Source organism: Fringilla coelebs (genome assembly GCF_963513975.1).
Source record: "Fringilla coelebs genome assembly, chromosome: 6".
In the NCBI taxonomy this organism is placed as follows: domain Eukaryota; kingdom Metazoa; phylum Chordata; class Aves; order Passeriformes; family Fringillidae; genus Fringilla; species Fringilla coelebs.
The window spans coordinates 39,442,398-39,462,787 of NC_140034.1; the positions used below are offsets into that span (position 1 = coordinate 39,442,398).

General features: G+C 42.9%; 1 protein-coding gene across 10 annotated transcripts in view; it reads left to right on the forward strand.

Annotated features, from left to right (window-relative positions):
- Nucleotides 1-49: 49 nt before the first annotated feature.
- MADD (MAP kinase activating death domain) overlaps nucleotides 50-20,390 on the forward strand; it is a 68,175-nt gene continuing 47,834 nt past the window's right edge. For all 10 annotated transcript variants that reach the window (XM_084208119.1, XM_084208125.1, XM_084208121.1 and 7 more), the window contains exons 1-5: nucleotides 50-82; nucleotides 13,419-13,610; nucleotides 16,093-16,707; nucleotides 19,322-19,625; nucleotides 19,978-20,109. In XM_084208119.1, coding sequence (XP_084064245.1) covers nucleotides 13,549-13,610; nucleotides 16,093-16,707; nucleotides 19,322-19,625; nucleotides 19,978-20,109 — 1,113 coding nt within the window. In that variant the 5' untranslated portion in view covers nucleotides 50-82; nucleotides 13,419-13,548. The remainder of the gene's footprint in view (nucleotides 83-13,418; nucleotides 13,611-16,092; nucleotides 16,708-19,321; nucleotides 19,626-19,977; nucleotides 20,110-20,390) is intronic.

Sequence of the window (20,390 nt, forward strand, 5' to 3'; positions counted from 1 at the left end):
CCGGCGGTGGCGCGCGCCGCCGGCGGCGCTCGATGCGGAACTGGGCGGGCGGCGCAGAGCGGCGGCGGTGGCGGCGACGCAGGTGAGCGGAGGGACCCGGCCGGGCGGGGCCCGGTGCCGGTGCCGCAGGCGGCCGGGTGCGTGCACATGTCACAAGCGGAGCCTGCCCTACCGACCCTACGTGTGGGTCGGGCTGGGGAGCGGGGAGCGCGGCCGGCAGCGCTGCCTGCGGTGACCCGCACCCGGACAGCTGGCAGCGGGGCCCCCCCGCTCGCCCCGAGCGCTGCCGCAGCCGCCCGGCCGGGCGTGGTGGTGATGCTCGAAAGCGGCGAGCCCTTCCGCAAGGTCACGGCCGGTGACGGACGGAGATCGTGTCCCGCCGCTGCCGGGAGCGGGGCCGGCCGGGTTCGGCTCCATCGTCCCGGGGCGCCGGTGGCGGGCGGGGCCGCGATGTCCCGCTGTGGCCGCGGGCTCAGCCGGCCGCTGTCGGAGCCGTCCCCGCGCGGGTCGGGTCGGCAGCAGCCCCTGCGGGTTTCCAGGCGGGACCGGGCGGCTTTGGGAATAGCGGTGTGGCCGGCCGGGGAGGGGGCTCTGCCGCCGGCGGGGCTGTGGGCGCGGGGCCGGCGCCCTCGGTCGCGGCCACCCGGAGGCTTTTCCTCGCTCCCTGCCGGGTGGAAGCGGGCAGGACGGTGAGGGAGGGGAGAAGGGCGGCTCGAGGCGGACAGAACCCCTTGGAAAGGGTGAGGCGTGCGGCCATGTGAAGGGCTTGCTGCGGTAATGTGACTGGAAAGGTGCTTTTACTCCTTGGTTTGTAAACAGCAGATCCTGTTACTCTGCAAGACAATAGAATAGGAAATCCACTTTATACCGGGTAATTTCTTATGAAGTCGACTATAAATCAAAAGCATTTTCCCCTCAGAAATTGGTGTCACCACCTTGTTGTGTTGCTGGTTTTTATTGTCAGCTGGAGGAGGGGAAGAAAGCTTGGTCTGTGTCACTGTTTGTGTGGAGTCACGATAAAGAAATGTTTCGAGAAATGACAAGCTTTGAAGGAAACTGATTTGTTTCCCGTCTTTCATCTCGCCCTTTCCCCCCTGAACTCCTCCATATACCACACTTTTCATTCATATGCGAAATAACATATATTATAAATTTGCAGCCCCATGGAGATGGGGTAGAGCTGTGATCTGGCAATATGTTGTGCTCTCCCTAGCCAAGCCAGCCATTTTCTCTATGTCCAGTGCGACTCTAGGTCAGCATTTCTGTTGGTGTGCTCTCAAGTGTCCTTGCTGTGCTCCCTGCACCATTGCTTATCTGCAAAAAGGATGCTACTTGTAGCAAGCAAGAGGAGGGAAGATTTATTGTGGTGTCCTGACGGTCACATAATCAAACCAAAGTCATCCAAATATAGGTTGTTTGGGAAGTGTCTCTATTTTTGGACTTTATACTGCTTGGACCTAGGCAACTGTTTTGGATTGGGCACAAGAAGCACTTCCTGTGTTCAGCACTAATAAAAAGCTGCAATCCTGACACATCCAAGAGAGCACTTCACATCCAACACAGCTAAAATGCAGTTTTTACAGAATCTAATCTGGCCATCCCCTCACAGCATATTATGTAACACTGAACTGATAGATCATTCCATCTATAAAATACTATTTTTGCCTTACTGTTGTATTGTTAGAAAATGCACAGCTTTTGAACACAATTTAATAGACGCTGTAATTAAATGCACACTCATTAAGTATCTTACTGTGTGTTTAACAAAATGCAAAATCGTCAGCAAGTCTCTAGAATGCTTTTGTTTGGAGAGTAATACAGCCTTGTCCTCACTAAAAGATCTTGTACCTGCCTGTCCAGTAGTGCTGCAGTTGTATCACAAGTCTGGGTTCCTGTGTTCTTACCAAATTAACAGGTTTCAAGCTGTAAGCTTCAGAGTCCTACTGCATTGCTTTCCAAGTTACTGCTTTTAAAACAATTCTTAGTTTACTGGATAGGCAAAAAAGGAAAGCAGTATCCTCCCTGAATGAGTGTTGTCTACACAAAATGCATAATATGGCTAAGACACAGTTCTGGGATCTGTGTTATGTGCCAAAGCTATGGAAGGTGTTGAACCAAAGGCTGTGTGGAAATTGGCAAAAAAAAAAAAAAAAAAAGAAGAAAAGGGCTTAGGACTGATGGCTCAGTAGAAATGGTAGAAGCATCAGTGCATTTCAGGCCTTACTAGAACACTTGTTCATATTATCTTCCTGAATTAAATTAGTGTTGGCTTTGATTTTATCTGCCTTGGGCTCAGGGGCATAGAGGCTCATAATTTATAGCTTTTCCCCTCTCAAGCCATATCAGATACTCAGGTTCTGTATAGACAGGATAAACTAGGCATAACTCTGTCAAGATGTTCTGTCTGGTCTATTTAATATCTTCTGTGGTGAGCCAGTTGCAAAACCAAATATTTATGAAAAATTTGAGTATGAAATTAGAAAGTCACAAGTACTGCTAAATTCTAAGAGAATAAATTTCTTCCAAGTTTTTAATTTCCAGCATTCTAGCTAGTAGATTTTCTCTGATACTCCTTTCCAGATGCATTTGTTAGAAGGATGGCTTTGTATTTTTTGGGGGGGAGGGGAAATTGGTAGAGATTTAGAGGGGATAGAGATTTAGAGGGGATAACAAATGGTGTAAAATACTGTGTCTTCCCTGTCATTTCACACTGTCATTTTTTAACTGGATTTGCCATCATATTCACAAGATGGTAATTGATACTTTTATGTTAAAACTTAGTGCAGAGGTGAATGGTTCACTTACTTTCCATTAGGAAGGAATTGGAGACAGGCAATGCATATGTTACAACCCAGATGAATTCCTGCAATGTCCTTTGGCCCTGTTGTGCCTGCATTTAAGATACACTGCATTAAATTTCCAGGCAGTTCACATAGTTATTCAGTGCACTGGTAGAAAGTACAGATACAGCTTCTGATTAGGGATTTGCAGTAATGAGGAAAGGATTTACTAAAAAAGAATGAAAGAGTTTAATATGTAAGATTAATATCATGTCCCCAGTTTAAAGAGCTTTCATCTATCTCAAGCTATGAATTTTCGTGAAGTGAAAGCATTGTCAGTGGCCTAATAAGAAACAAAGTGAAATGGAAATGGGCATCATGAGGCATCAATTAGAAAGGAATGTATTTTAGTGGGATAATCTGTGGGATAATTGTGATATTTCTTTTGAGGACAGAATGCTTTGCTGCTTTTCCTTCTCTACCTTGAGAGCTATGAAAAACTTCCATTGACCCACTGCTCACTCTCTGTGCCTGAACCTGTATAATTCAGCTGGTCTTTGCTCTGTTGTTTGAGCTGGAAAATAATTTTGGAGCAGCTAGATTCTCTGTCACTGGATCTCCTTAAACCTGTCAAGACAACATGGAAATTACTGTTGATTATTGACAAACATGCTCCTCATTTCTGTCTTGGAACTAGAATAACCAGCTGAAACCCCAGTCAGGCAAACTGAAGAACTGACCCATGTACTGCCAGGAGCTCTGAAGTATCTTTACACGGGGGAGCTCCCAGATGGGGAGGTTGTGCCTATTGGTGCCCAGAAACCACTGAATTGTGAGAGACTGCGTTCACTTTAGATCACTGCTGCTAGCAGGACCCTTGCAGGGATTTAGAAATAAGAAGTACTACTTGCATATGCCTAAATTACCTAAGCTGAGGCAGTTCTCATGCTGTGATCCCAGACACTGCAGTTAAATGAGAGACTTGTGCTTCTGGGTTGCTGTGAGAAATAATGTTCTTTGTTAGCACGGAACAAGGTTTTATGGTTTTCTCTTTCTTCTACTGCCTTCATAATTTCAAAGCAGCAGCATTCCTCAAAACAGAACTGGTCATCATGTTGCCTTTGATGTATCCAGTAATGTTTGTCAGATATCGCCTTTTTGTTTTGTTTGTAGCTAATCTCTAAACAGTTGTGACAATCAGGGAACTAACATTTGCTTTTTTGTACGAGGGACAAAGATACATTACTGTCAAATTTGTTATCTGATGACCTCCAGGAACTGTGTGTTGTCTTTTGAGCAGAGCAGCCTTTTATTTCATATCCTCTTACTTTGTCACATCTGAAAATCAGTTCCCAGGTTGTGTCCTGCTTCCGTTATATTCTGACTGAATTTTCCAATGTCAGTGTAAAACTTTTGATCACCTTCTTGCCTTTAGCTTTGACACCAGCTTCTCTGGATCTCTTTTTGCCTGGGTGTCTTGTCCTTGCTCTGGAAAGGCCCTGGTGACAGGAGATGAGAAGTTGTGCCTCTGCCTGTTTCCCTGTCATCAGCTAGCAGGAGGAGAGGAGTGCTTTTTGTGATACAAATAATTAAGAATCAAAACCAGTACCCACCAAAATTTGCTGTAGCCACAAACTCTGAGCAGCTCTGCTGCCGTGTCTGTTTGCTCTTGATAAGCAGTTAAACTGCTCTGCTGGAGCCGCGAGCTGGGCACGCTGCTTCTGTCCTCCAGGCCACCTGGTTTCTCCTTTCTCTCTTGTTAGTAGTCTTAAGACATGCCCAGCAGGGTGGTGTTTTCCCTCCTTCCTTTGGTGTGGTGACTGCCACTGCCAGTGTCTAGAAGGTCCTCTCGGCAGCCCTTGCTCTGTCGTTTGCTGGCTCCAACAGTCGCTTGAGGCAGTTCCTGTCCCTTCTTCACTCTGAGCTTGCTTCCCCCAATGTTTACGTGTGGGTGAGTCTGCCAAATGCACGCTTCTCACACCCCAGAGCTCTTGTAGAGAGAAAATGGGCTTGTCTCTTTTATTTCCTTTCAGTTTTGACCAGCTGGTACTACGATTTATCACCAAAATTAATAGTAGGATGGGTTTGAGAGTAGGAATTTCTGATCTCCCACAGTGTTGATGAAGAGAAGGGGAAGGTGTGTAGAGGGAAGGAGTAACAAGCAGGGGAGACAGGCTGAGTGCTTCTAATACACAAAGGCAAAACAAATGTGGGGCTCTGAGTTCTGAGGTGCTAACAACAGCCAAATGACTGGATTATTTAGAGTACTTAATTTTCTGCTTCACATTATTATCCTGAACAATGTTTCAGTGTTTCCACACTGGTTGTGAGCATTGCCCCTCCTCTGTCTTACAAATGGCTGTAATTTATTGTTGGGTTCCCATTTGTCTCTGTGACCGATTTCCAGGAAAGAGTTGAATGTGCCTGTATCTGGTGGTGGTGATGCCATGAGTGATGTCTCCTGGCCCAGAGCTGCTCACTGTGGCTGGGGGAGGCGCCGTGGCAAGGGAAAGCACTGAATAATTTAGCAGTTGCAGCTGCATCCAGCAGTTCTCTCAAATGTCACACGCTTTGTTGTTTTCTTGTTAATTTTTTTATGGCTGTATATTTACACTATTTGGTTTTTGGAAAAAACCTTCTGTTGCCTGCATTATGGGAACTGTGGCCTACTGCTCAAATTCCCAGCAGAGGGCTGGGAATGGAGGCATCTTGTGGATGCTGGGGTCTGGGCTGCACTCAGAAGCAGCACCAGCGTTTCTCAGCTTAAAGGTCATGCCAAAAGCAGTTCTGGTTTGGAAAAAAAATGTAATGCTGTAGTGGTTGCAGGTGGTGTGAGGCTAATTGGGCTTGGGGGCATTGTGTGGGCTTTGGTTTGCCCTTCCTTCCTCCCACCCCCACTCCTTGCAAAATGTTCAAGTACAGATTTGAGGATCAGTGAAAAGTTGATGAGGTAGAGAAAATGAGAAGGGTGATGTTTCACAAGGAGGGGCAAAAATGGACAGACTTCAAAAGAGTTGGCCTTGTGTTACTGTTCTCTCATGCAAATTTCCAGAGATGATTTTTGAATAAGAGATGAATTTAAATTCAAACAGTGTAGAGCAGGAGAACTGGCCAGACTGGGAGAGGGTTTTTATGCCAGAATTTGTCCTATGATTCTATAGTGAGTGGTGCCCTGCACAATGATCCTGCCCAGGAAGGATCACGAGAGAGATGTTTCACACAGTAAAGGAGGGGAGGAGAATAAGGTCTTTAATCTAAATTGAAGCGTGTGAAATGTCCTGTGGCTGAGGCTAAAATCTGTCATCTCCTTCCTATTGGGAAGTAGAGTACTATAAAAGGGTGTGCTTTTCCTGCATTAGGTTTTTGTTGATGGTTTTCCCCAAGAGTGTAATGCAATAAAATGGATAGCAGTATTTGCATACCGTTCTTCCTCACATGCTTATCTCTTGTTGCTCATTCAAGCCCTGGTCTTGATTTTTCTTCATGGCTTTCAGGTACTACTGGTGGGTGCAGCTGTGGCTCTGTGGGGCACGTGCTGCTGGAACCTCTCCTTCGCTGCTGCCTGCAAGGTCCTGTTAGGATTGTGTGTTTGTGTAAGCACACTCTGCACATCCTTTTTGTGCCTGCGCTGCATGTTTGTGGAAGCATCCTGTGGGTACCTGGGTAAGCGGATTTTGTCAGCTGTGCTCGGTAACTCAGCTTTCCATGGGCAAGAATGCCTCCTGATATTTGTAGTTCTCGTGGATATGGCAGCTCATGGACTGAGAGGGATTTAGCATGTTGCAGATGCTATGCTGTCATCTGGCTTGGGGCCTGCAGGTGCCAGGAGGGCTCTGTTTCAGCGCTGACTCCAGGCAGTCCCTTGCGTCTGGGTGAAGCTTGTTGGTAGTGTGGGCAGTGCTGGGAGCTTTGGTAGTGGAGCAGAGGGGGTGGAGCACTGCAGCTGCTCTATAAATATACCCGACAGGCTGAAATCTAGGGACTAAAAGATTGGGTTGCTATGGTGATTGATCTGAATCAGATTACCTGTGGGGCTGTTCTCACAGCATGTGCATGTGTGGTGACTGCGTGATCTTGCATGTACAGCAGGCTGCTTTAGCCAAGCCTTTGGCTGAAGCAGGGAGGAGAGAGGAAGCAACACTGAAAGGCTGACATATGGCAAGGATGGGGAAATCTGTCACTATAGCAACCGGGAACCTGAATCAGTCCAGCTTCACTCCGTGATACTGCAAAAAGGTTCCCATCTGTGCCATGATACTTCTGTTTGTGGAGTAATTCTGGTCATTTTCAGTCTATCTGTCAGCACCCCTGCCCATGCTACTTCCATTTTGCTCTTGACAGCTAATGTGGGAGCTAAAGATGCTTGGCTGTGTCAGTTCTGTTTTCAGAAGGCAAAGAGAGAATATTACTTAGTAGGAAAGGAAGAAATCTTTTAATTATTATAATTATTGAGAAGGCCTTCAAAATAAGTCTTCTTGTATTGCCAAAACCTGTTTTCCCCATTCATTCTTTAATTTTCTTTTGTCTGGTTTATTCTGTCCTTTCCCTCAAGATTTATTGATAGATGAAAAGTGGGAATAGTTTAGGGGCATCTGCTGTTTTACCTGATTGAAGCGGCTTCAATCAGTGAGATTGAAGTGATGCATGTGCTTCAGGGCAGATGCTTTTAGAATTTGCCTGCAGTCCTGTTCACTACTGGGTGATTTCTTATGCTTGGAACTATCCCCATGGCATTTTGCAGAATGACACCTATGTTATAGATTAGCCATATTAGATAAATATGTCATTGTCTGTTTAGGTATGCTTGCAATTCTTTGAAAATGCTCTTCCCCCCCTGCCTCCAGATGCAAGTATCTTCTTAGGAGTCACAGTTTTGGCATGCACTGCTGCCTTGCCAAGGTGCATGGTAACACACAAAGCAGCTGCACCAGTATAGCAAGTCCATCCAGGTCAGATTTTAGAAATTGTTCCATGTTCTGTCAGATTCTGGAGAAGGGGAAGTGTTCTCATCTCTGCCGTTGTCTGTTTCTTGTGTTAGCAGAAACACTGTAGTATCTGGGTAATAGCAATAATGAGCTTCCTAGAATGTTGCATATTTTAAAGTATCAAACTATTTGCAGTGTTTTATATAGTTGTTAAGCAGAGGAAGTGAAAAATGGCTCATGTGAAAAGAATGTTGCCTGTCTGCTTCTTTAAAAGTTTAGTAGAAGCAAAAATAGCATGTGCTATACCAGAGATGTCTGGCATCATTTGAAACACACTTGGAAGAAGAAGTAACCAAAATTTCAGTGGTAAAGATTTCATAAATATTATTAAAATGTCTAAAGACAAAGCTACCATGAACAGTTCATACTGGGCTCCAAACCATGTTGTTTTCAGTTCAGCAGTGAGTTAAATGGAGTTCCTGCCCACACAGGTGAGGTTGGCTGGTCCTGAGGTACTCACACCTATTTCTCATAGCTTAGCAGATAGGTCAAGGTGTGGGATGTGAGAAAAAGAAACATAAATCAACCCAAAGGTGGGCATTGAAACTCCTGGCCCTATTTGTGTTTGTTTCAGCTCTCAGTTTAGTTCAATTGGTGAGCTTTGAGTTCACAGAAAACAATGCACTAAGGTCAGGCATGGTGGCTATTACAGCTGAACTCAGTACAGGCTGTCTTGACTGAGAGTAAATAGAAATTCAGGATGTTCCAAGGAAACTAGAAATTTAGTTTTGTTTGGGCATGACTGGAAATCTGGTTTTTCACAAGGTGAAATTTCAGTGAAGCGTAATTTATGTCACTTCTGTCCTATAATTTTCTCTGTCTCCTTCACAATTTCCTCTTTTTTCTCTTCCAAATTAATGTCCCGTGTATGCTCATTATTAAGTCAGTGTGCAAATTGAATTGTATGATGCTGATTTATATTCTAAAGGTATTCATGCACTGGTGAACTGTGCAGTATGATCCTTTTACCAGGTAAAAGCTGCAGATAATGAAAGGAGAAGCCTTTCTGGTCCCATCTTAAAGCATGGAAGAGTTGTAGGAAAAGCAGGGCTTAGCACCTTCCTGTTAGAAATTAATCTGTTGTCTTGAAACCATTTTTGCAAGCAATGATGTAAACACCTGCCGGGCATCATGCAGTTCAGTGTAAGCCTGGCCCATGAAAGCTGGGAGCCTCTGTGTGATGAAAACAACTGCAGGTGCGTGTGGTGGCTTGTCCTTGGCTGGATGCCACTTGTCCACCAAGCCACTCTATCACACCCCTCCTCAGCAGAACAGGGAGAAGAAAATAAGATGGAAAAAACCTTATGGGTAAAAGTAAAGGCAGTTTAATAAAGCAAAGATTGCATTCATGGAAGCAAAGAAGCCCAAGAAATTTTATTATCCACTTCCCAGAAGCAATTGCTGTCCAGCCATTTCCTGGGAAGCAGAGCTTTAGTAGGCTTAGTGGTTGCTCCAGATTATAAATATTTTAAATAATGGATTCTCTGCCTTTCTCCTCTCTCTTAGGTTTTTCCCTGAGCAGATGTCATATGGGATATCCTTCTGGTCAGTTGGGGTCAGCAGTCCTGGCTATGTCCCCTCCCAAGACTTTGCATACTCCCCAGCACGGCTGGGGGGAAGATGTTGGAGAGACAGCCTTGATGCTGTGTCAGCACTTCTCAGCAGTAGCCAAAACACAGATGTGTTATCAGCATCTTTCCAGTTACCAGTACACAGCACATCACTGGGAGGGCTGCTGCGGGGAAAATGACCTCCATCTCAGCCAGACCCCAAACAGTGACACTAGTTGTGTTAAGTTTGTTGTATCGAAGTTATTCTTAGACTAAATTGCTTTGTTCCTCTAGATTTGTGTCTCAAATGAGAAGACTCTTAACAAAGACTGAGAACTCCAAGGGATAGATGAAATAGGATAACTGCACAACTCATTAGTCCCAACTCAGCTAGGGGCTAATGCAGGGCATGGCTCTGACACAGATGACTCTAAACTGATAGAAAGTCTGCTGTGGCTCTTTCATGCTGCCCCATTCATTGTGTGCTGTGGTGCTTTTCATGAGTGTGTGTGTTTGTTTTTATAGGCTTTTATTTCTGGGAGGAATTTAAACTGCAGAATACCATGCAGATTGTCCTCTAAGAAGTTGTAGTACAACCTAAAATGTGGGTGTTTGGGGAATTTTGAAATGCAGAGTAATGCCAATAATAGAAATGCTTGTTGTTTTGAACACTTTTTTTGTGTCTTGAGTTACTGGTAAGCCGTGGTTTTGTGCTGGTTCTTGCCTTTTGTCTTTGTGCCTAGGCTACAGTGCCACCTTTTATTGCTGAGTATTGCTGACAGCTGCTACAGTGTGTGGGTAGTATTAGTTCTCACCAACCCATTCACCATTTGTATAAGTGCTTATTTAAATTTTGGTGTTGTCTGAGACATGATCTGTTGGTGCAGTATTTTTCTGTGGTAGGCCTTCCCTTCTCTATTTTTCATCTTTTCTAGAGTTGAAATAATAGGAAGTCTCTTCTCAAGTGCTGCTTGAGGATTCAGCCTTCAAAAGGCTGGTTCCAATATGTTTGCAAAGAGAAAAGACGCTGCACAAGGCCTTTTCAGAGAAAGCAATGTGAAGTTAAAGCAGTTTGAGAGAGAGAAGACGTTTTGACATATCAACCATCTCAGAGTCAAGATAATCTCTTGGTTCAGGTCCAAATTCCAACATGAAAGAGGAAAAAATGAAGTATCTCTTGGTCGTTTGATCTATTTCTGTGCTAATATACTTAGTCTCTAAAATCAAAGAGGATGATTGGAAGGATGATAGGAAATGTCTTAGAAATTACTTTACTTCTGTATTGCCTGTAGAGGTGCTGTCTGTAGTTCTGTGATCATGCCGTGTTCAGTCAAGTCTTCTAGGTTCCATTAACTGCTTTCTCCTACCTTTTCTTTGTGTCTGCACAAGCATTTGTTGGGCCACTTGGTGAACCAAGTAAAAAAAAAAATAACCTTGTAAAAGCAAAAGCAGCAAGGCAGAAGAAGGGAGGGTGTTAGGTTTAGTCTGTATCGATTCCACTGTCTGTTTTGCCCTGTAGCTGCACAAGCTCTTCTGCCAGCATAGGGAACGGAACGATACTGGCCTGAAAGGAAGCTTTTGGCAGATAGGGAGGGGGAGGCAGGACTGGGATGACTGTTGTGTTGCCTTATACAGATCATCAACTGTGGGGTCTGATTCCAAGCAGGAGTAGGAAGAGGAGTTCCAAGAAATGCTGGTGCAATACTCTTCTAAGTGCTGTTATCAGCCATTGCTAGATCTCTGAAGAAGCCAGAGATTCAATAGAGGAAGGCAAAAAACCTACACTTGGTTCTAATTCTCCTACCTCTTGCTCCAATCCAACACTTACTCATCTTCCCAAAAAGAGCCTTTGTCCTCTTATGTCTGACTGTGACTGTTGTGTTGTTAAGTATAGTAAATCAATAAAGGTGGCTCTGGAAGCCCTGGCACAACATCTGCATCAGTCTGGTCTCCCTGGTGCTTGTGTTGCAATAGAAAGCAGAAATCATGGAAAGTGCTCAGATCTTTTTTAAAAAAATGGACAGAAACTTCAGTGTCTGGTGTCAGTAGGTTGTAGCTTCAGCCATTCCAGGGATACTGTATGCCCTGCATATATTCGTTGTACTTGTATGCTCAGATATTCTTGAAATTTCATTATTTCTAAGACCTTGCTAACTCCTTTGCAGAGCTGCAGGAAATATGTGAAGGAAATTACAGTCATAAGACAAACACAGTGTATTTTCTCCACCTTTATTGAGGGGTTGGGTAGCTTCTGTTTTTGAGGAAAAACATCTTTGATTACCACTAAGTAGCAGAATTTCCTGGAAGTCGTACTTCTAGGTTGCATTGCGGTGACTTCTTGCTATGTCCCTGTCTGTGACTGAGCAGTTTGTTCTTTAAAGAGTTCTGGGGAAAGCCATTTGGAAAGAAAACAGATAAAGTAGTTCTTCAAAATGGAGACAAAAAGGACCACTTGATTTCCCAACATCTTGTTCCTTTTGAGTTTTTCTGTGCCAAGATATTTCCAGAATATCAAGGATCAAGAGCTTTTCTAGGACAGATTCTACAATGTTTTCAATAATGTCATTAAAATGTGGAAACAGAAACTTTGCTTCCTGTGTCTGTATTTTCTCTGTTGTTCAGAGAAGATAATTTACAACAATATTGCTGCTCAGAGAAGATAATTCATACTGCTGTTACTTAGGACTCTACAGTAACTGTAGTTGAGGATCTAATAAAAGCATGCCACAGTTTCACAAAATGTGGGATTTTTTATGTGTGAGGCTTTAAGTTTCTCTCAGTTTATTACTCCTTTAATACTACCTACTGACTAGTGTTTTTGTGTTCTTACTGCTGTTTAGAGGGCTAATGAATAAAATTTCCCTGCTGTGTATGTGATGTGTTAACATCCTGCTTTAGGATGTAAACATGAACTGAAATGGAAACTTTATTCTGAATATGTCCCAGAAAGCAATGGATTCATTTTTTAAATATAAAATAAGTCTTATTAAAAAATCCATTGGAATATTCGGTAAACTTCTAGAATACTCTGAGCATCTCTGATTTTTCTTAGACCTTTCAATTTCAGGAAGTTTCTGTTTTCAGGTTGGTTTCGAACACTGTAGGGAACACTGTAATGTGGAACTGTATTCCTTTTAAAAACTTTTTTTCTCCCTGTTTTTTCATGAATTCTGTGAGCTATGAATAGTGGGATTGGAAAGAATTATTTTCTGGATATCTATTAAGCATAATTATTGACAAGTAGTAATCTCATTTTTACCAAGAGGATCTTTCTATCATAAAGTATTCCGAGAAATTTGCTGCAGGAGGCATGGGTATCAAGAGTAAGGAGTGAAGTTAAACAAGATAAATGGAACTGAGTGAAGTAAGGGAAAAACCCAGTATGCTTTACAAGATGCACTTTTGCTATTGTAAACTGCAATTCTGTAGAACTGCAGTTCTGTATCTGCACAGAAAAGGTGTTAGAGATCATAGTCTTTGGGAATTGTGCTGCTGACAGCCATTTGCAGGTTTGGGATGGTGGGATGCATTTTATCAAATTGGATTTCTGGTGTTACCCCTTCTTTAGTTGTTCTGTTTATCCCACAGCTAAAGTTCAGGTTGTGTTTTTTTTTCCTTCAGTCTTGCCAGTTGAAGCTCCCTTCCCAAGCACTCTCGAGGTCTTACAGATTTGCCTAAGTGGCACACAAAACATTTAATGAGTAGCTCTTTGCCAGTGGTAGGCAGCTTTGTTGGTTTGTGTTCTCCCTTAGAACAGAATCATAGGATCATTTACGTTGGAAGAGACCTCTAAGATTGTTGGAATTTCAGATGAATTGGTTGAATTCTTTCTTCAACCAAAGAATTAATGGTTGAAGTCGAGATGATTGACTCCAACCATGAGTTCTTGAGATACTCTTGTACTTTTTTGGTGTGTTTTTCATCTCTCTGCTTTTGTGGGCACATGGCTGTGTTTTTATGCTCATGAAGACAGAGATCATGGATGACCATGACTGCACTGAACATTGAAGCTTTTTGGGAATATAATTAAGGTCATTAAGTTGCTTGTATGTATTCGATATTCTTGGTTGTGCTTTTGACACTCCTGCTTTTCTTGGTTATAGATTGGACTTGGCAGACTGTTTCAAGCAGATTCTGTTCCCCAGGGCAGCGATCACGGCTGATGGGATAACTGACCGCTGGATCAATGAACAGGAATTCCTTGAGATGACGTAGGGAGGGGCATCGAGGACAATGGTGCAGAAAAAGAAAATCTGCTCTCGGCTACTTGACTATCTTGTGATCATTGGAGCCAGGTAATGTGAAACAGTCTCAGCAGAGCTTTTGCTTGGGCAGTAGAGTGGGGATAAATAGCCTTGCATCCAGTGATGAAGCCTTCCTGATGCTCAGGAAGGGCTGTCTGAAATGTGTGCAGAGTGCTCCCCTAAGGGGAGCACCTACTTGAGCCAGGACACTTCTTGAAAGATACTAGTGTAGTCAGAGTTTTTTAACTTGTGGTCCTTAGACTTCTTGTCAAAGGTCTGCAGAGGCTGACTAAGAAAAGCTAATTTAACTATCACTCTCTGATAGTCTTTGTGTCTGAACTTTTCTTTTACTAGCATCAGGACAGAGGGATTCACAAATTGAAAACACTGAAAGCTAAATACAAGTAAAATACAAGTTTTCTACTACTTTTATTACTAATAATGTGCTAGTAGTAGAATAATGCTACTTTTCCAGCTTTTGAAATGTAGTCTATAAACTCAGTTAAAAAAAAATCTGAAACTTGCTTTACTTGGCCGTTTCTCCCTCTAATACTTATTTATCCTCACAGGAATTACATGAATGCTTTCTGGTTTTAAAGTCTTATTAATAAATAAAATGTTATACATATTTACTTAAAGCACATATGAAATGTAGGGTTGATGTATTCTCTTTGTCAAACATAAAGGTATTCAATAAATGTTATTTTTTCCTTATTCAAAGTTTAGGCAGCAGCTGTCTGCAAATTCTATGTAATGGGCGTATGCCAAAGTCTACTTTGCTTTCATTTCTAAATATCAGTGGTTCATGTACATCAGCCTGTTGCTTTCTTTTCAGAACACTTTGAATGCAATATTTAAATAGACTGAGTAGAGGAAATTACATAATCCTAACTAATAGTTATTTTATTATTGCATTTTATGGATCGAATACTGTAATAGTTTAATACTTCTTACTGTCTGTAGAAAAGCAACCAAATTTTCTATATGTGTGTCACCAGCTAAGAAGAGGAGGGAGAAATGTTAGCTGCCTCCTCCAGTGAAGCTTATAGTGTCTGATGTTCTCACTTCGAAGTTTGCTACTATCGCTTCTGGACTCCTACAGTTCTCTTACTTTTTGCCAGCCCGTGCTGGTTAGGCTGCTACTGCTGTCTTGTTTGGCACTTCGGCAAATGCCTATGATGAAAGATGGAGCTGACTGAAATAGTCTCTCCTACAAAGCCCTTAGGTGCTCCATGTGGCCTTTACTGTTACATCTTGTTATCCACTGTGCACAAACAGCAATACTTCTTGGAACTTTTTGGGTTCAAACTTTCTCAGTGTCTGAGAAAACTCTGTCCTCATAGCTAATATTACAGCAAAGGCACGAAGTGGTGATACATGCACTTGTACTTTGTTGATGTCATTTTTTGGACCATTTGCTGCCAAATAGACTCTCTAAATAGTACCAGCATTATTTGACATTTGTTTTTCAGCAGATGATGCATTAGTTGTGTCCATTAACATATAAAAGCATTTTAGTGTTTATCTTTTTTTCATACAGTATTTCAGTATCTAACTTTACAGGCAGTATAAATCTTGTTACCAATTTTATTATGAAAGCATGTTTACTTGTTTTAAATAAAATATTAGTTTGGAAGAATTAGTCAGCAGAGCTATTTACACCAATGATTTTCTTCTGTAAATTGTGAGCATTCTATTACTAGTTGTTTGAATTTTTTCACATCTCTTATATTAGAAAAGCAAGTGTCATTTGTATTTTGAAAGAGGCAGAAGCGTAATATCTTGAAAGAATCTAGTGGAAAATTAGGAAACAACAGTATTGCCTTTCTGTCTTCATGTTTCTGTAGTGATTTGAGGTCCAAAGATTAGTGAGTCACAGTGGTAAATAGCTGTGCATATTACCATGCAGTTTTTATATAAATTACACTTTAAATCCCAGTCTGAAAGTCAAACACATATGTTTGTGTGGTTGCTAGAACTTTTTAATGAAAGTGGTTTTGGGATGAGGTTCATATCCTTCCACTGTTCATCTGAGTTCTTTCCTTGTAAATTCTTGCTTTCTCAGTTAGGATTTGGTACTGGATTTCTCATTTAATTTTTCATCTTGTTCATAAAGGCTGAAATCTAGGAGCTTTTCCTCTGACTGTGTATTTGGGGAGGGACAATGTGTTTCCTACTGAAGTGTTGCCCAGAGACCTGTGCAGTTAAATTAATTTTGAAAGTCAAAGTCAGAGCAACATGACAATACAGTATTCTCCTGGGAACAACTTATTCCTGGAAGGCCTTTTCTTAATCAGATTTGAACAGGCTCCTTGCTAATGACTGTATAGACTTAAACTTCTTTTCTGCCTTGTGCTAGTGAGTGAGCTTTGTGGCTAGTGACTGAGAAGCTGCACTTTCTATGGACAGCAGGGAAGAGAGGGAACAAAGATGAAGCTGAGTCCACAGGCTCCTGACACATTAGTAGGAAGTTCCCAAAAATATTTATTATTGGTCATTTATGTATGTGGTTTTTTGTTTGCTTCTTTTGTAGGCACCCAAGCAGCGACAGTGTTGCTCAGACTCCTGAGCTGCTGCGGCGTTACCCTCTGGAAGACCACGCAGACTTTCCTCTCCCGCCCGACGTTGTGTTCTTCTGCCAGCCAGAAGGATGCCTGAGCGTGCGGCAGAAGCGCATGAGCTTCCGTGATGACACTTCCTTCGTGTTCACCCTCACAGACAAGGACACGGGGGTCACTCGCTATGGAATCTGCGTCAACTTCTACCGCTCCTTCCAGAAGCGAGTGCCCAAGGAGAAGGGGGAAGGCGCGGGGGGGCATCGAGCTCGAGAGGGACAGAAGATCCCTAAATCTGGGGATGCATCAGCAGCCCAGGAGGAAGTGGGCACTGAGAGTTCAGAGAGCGGTTCTTCACTGCAGGCCCCCAGTGCAGAGTCTACCCCGGATGTGAATCGATCCCCGCGCAGCAAGCGCCTGGCCAAAGGCAGCCATCGCTCTCGGAACAGCACTCTGACTTCTCTGTGCATCCTTAGTCATTACCCCTTCTTTTCCACCTTCCGTGAGTGTCTGTACACCCTCAAGAGACTTGTGGACTGCTGTAGCGAGAGACTGTTGGGCAAGAAGTTGGGGATTCCGCGTGGGGTGCAGAGGTATGTCGAGAGGGAAGAACTTTTTCTTCCTACTGTTTGTGTTCAGTGCTGCAATTTAATTGCACAGTAAATTGAGGTTGCAGAAGCAGCCAAACACCAAGGGCTGGCCTTTTTCACTGTTTTAACCCAGGTTCACAGTAGGAAAAGGAAATTTTTATAACAATTTCTTTAAAACTTCTCTGTCTGATTCTGTAATCTGGTATGATTTTAATTTTTGATGCACCTAAGGAGGCACTACCCTTCTGAGGACTGTAGCTGAATGCTCATGCTGCTACTGTTGCTTTGGCATTTAAGCTCTGTGGCAGTATATGTCAGGATGATTCTCTGGGAGATTAGAACCAGCCAAGAAATAACAGAGAGAATTTCTACTTGGGGCAGGAGGGAAATGATGAAAATGTGCTTAACAAGCTTATGAAACAGCCTGAACTTCAGCGTGGGAGAGAAAAGACTAGAGAAGCAGGATCAGCTGAAATAGGTCAAAGTACAATATTTGAAGGAGAGTGGGAGGAGAGGTAGAAAACAAAGTAGTTGTCTAGGAAACATGGGAATGGTTGTTGGTAGCAGCAAATTGACAGGAACTTGGTGTATATTTAATATAATGGAAGAATCGTAACGTATCTGCTGTTGTAGCGTTGAGTATGTGACAGAAGCTGTTGCACTGTAGGGTATGGAAGGAACAATGTCTTTATGTATTTCAGCCAAGGATGTGTATCTGTGCTACTGAGCCTGACACCTTTGTGTCAGGGCTGGGATGGTGTTTTCCTTTCCAATGTGCTAACTGAATAGAAAAAGTATGAAATTAATCTCTGGAGAACCCAGGGATTATGTCAACAGTTTGAGGGACAGGACTGTGAGACAGTACATAATGTGAGTTAAGTAGCTTGGTACACTCCAAATTAAACTTGTCAAAAGTGAAAAATGGCAGGATTATAATTATTATAATTTTTATCTTTATAAACTCTTTATTTTTTGCATGAAATGGAAATGTCCCATTTATAGAGCAGTGGCCTACTTCTTGGGCTACTGCCCTGGAATAGTTCTAGGAGACTGTTCTGGCCTATTATGACTGCTTTCTGCATTAGCAGATTTATCACTTGAATCCACTGATGGAGAATAACTCATTTTGTCAGAGCAAAACTTCTCCCCCCAATGGAAATACATGTTAAGGAATGTTATTTTGTCACTTGGTTTAGCCTGATAATTATTGAGGAAAAAACACCCCACTGAATTTCATGATTTTCCTCAATTTGGTGTTTGAATGACATGTGGTATTTGAAAAACTTGCTCTTATTTGGCATAATTCTTAAGGAGAATAATTAAGTGATGGATGAAGGTAGCAAGAGACAGAATATCAAGCATACGTCTCTGGGAAAGGTAAAGCAACAGGTTTGAATTACCATGTGGTTTTCTAGTGGTGACCTGGAAAAGTAGAATAGTTTTGAAGTGGTGGCAGAATAGAGGTGAAACTGAACCCTTACAGTTGGCAGAAGGTGGAGCACACTTCTTAGCAGCCTAATGTTCTTATGCATGGCAAGTAGCTGAAGGAAGAGTGGAGCATGAGAAGCATCAAAGTTCCTGAGAGGTGTATCATGTACTCAGTGTAATCTCAAATTGCCCTTATTTTGAGCCATCCAAATTTCTCTAATTTTTCTGTCTTTGTGAAGCCTCCAGTGTTTTTTTTTTTTTTCCTTTTCATTATTTTTTTTTAAAGTTCTGAACTGTAAGATAGAAGCTCCAATTGGAACCCATAGCTTTCTAGAGGATCTGTTCAGTAACTCAAGATATTTATCAGGCTGCAGATATTTGGGGAATGAATACAGAAGGTTTGCAGCCTTCACTATGCTACAGGGTAAAGGGCTGAAGTGGACAAGACTCTGTGCTTCCCTTGTCAGACCCAGTTTTGAGTTGTGAAGCTCTGAAGGCCTTGAGCAATGCTGTACATGCTTTTTGGCCAGCCTGTCTGTGAGCTGCAGGTTTGCAGATTGCCAGCTTAGGATGTGGAGAACTTGCTGCTTGTTTTGCTAAGGTACCTAAATGTTTTCTACGCAGCTTTCAGAGATTTAGCTGAAGTAGATCCATTTTTCCCTTGAGTTATACAGCTCTTAAGAATGATACATTGCAATTTAGAACAGAATGATGAAGGGTATTTTCTCATGCTGAGACACCTGGGGGATCTTGGATGTGGCGTATTTTTATTATCTCAGGTTTAATTCCTATTCTTGCCAAGGTTTGTAGACTGCTAGAAGCAGAGTCCTGCAGTCAGTCTGCTACAGTTCTGGATGAGATAGGAGAGTATCCTGTGTGCCTGCTGAATTTCAAGCTTGAGGGTGGTGAGAGCTTTTCAGAGATCTGGACCTGACTGAATCCTTTAAACATGTGAATGAAGTCTGAAGTGACATACTTGCGTTGATTCCTGCCACAGAAAGATTTATTCTTCTTCACATTGTGGGTTGTGTCTGTATGAATGCCTATCTTGCATTCCTTTGTGTGATCAAAGGTTTGTTAGTTGCCTCTTTTAATCCTTGGTGGATCTCCCCTTTCTCTGGAAGAGCCTTGCGGAATGGCCGTCTAGTGAAGTTCCTGGAGTGTTAATCTTGCCCCTCTCCCTGTCCAGGGACACAATGTGGCGGATTTTCACAGGCTCCCTCCTGGTGGAAGAGAAGTCTAGCGCCTTGCTTCACGACTTGCGGGAGATTGAGGCTTGGATATACCGGCTGCTCCGCTCCCCGATGCCCGTTGCTGGGCAGAAGCGGGTGGACGTGGAAGTCTTGCCACACGAGCTGCAGCCAGCTTTGACCTTTGCTCTCCCTGATCCATCCCGCTTCACTTTGGTGGATTTTCCATTACATCTGCCTTTGGAGTTATTGGGAGTGGATGCCTGCCTGCAGGTGCTGACCTGCATCCTTCTGGAGCACAAGGTAAGAAAGGAAGATCATTGGTCTTTGATAAGTATGTAGGAAGTTCTGCCCTCTTCAAACAGACAGCTGTGTAGAACAGCTGTCTCTCTGCACTGCCTGGAATGAATTTAGTCTGTGGAGGGTGAGGGGAGTAAATGGCTCCTTCTGAGGTTCCTGTTTTGAAAAGTTCTGTTCCCACTCAAAAAAACACCCAAAGCTTGTTTTCAGACAGATTAGTGGAGGGTTACCCAATTCACAGCCATTGAATTTCAGTCTGTGGAGATCCCAAAATCTGTGGTCTTTGTACACACTTGAGGGGAGTATTAGAAGTGAATGGTTGCTGCAGTGCTAATGGGAGTTTCTTTGGTTGCAGGTTGTATTGCAGTCCCGAGATTATAATGCACTTTCAATGTCTGTGATGGCCTTTGTGGCCATGATCTACCCACTGGAGTACATGTTCCCAGTGATCCCTCTGCTTCCCACCTGCATGGCCTCTGCAGAACAGGTACATATTTTTCCTTTATTGGTCTTTCACGAAAGATGTTTCTGTGATGTCTAAAATTCATATAGCTGTAGTCCTTTTTTCATTCACCATCTTTTCAGAGATTGTATCAAAGTCTGCCTTGCAAAGAACATTGCTTGAGTGTGACTATTTAAATTATAGGTATCACCATTTATGTAGGATATCTTCAGAGCACATTCAGTGAATAGAGTGATTCAAAAGCAGTAGTTCACAAACAATGGACTGAACAACTGTAGATTGACAATATTATTATGATATTTACC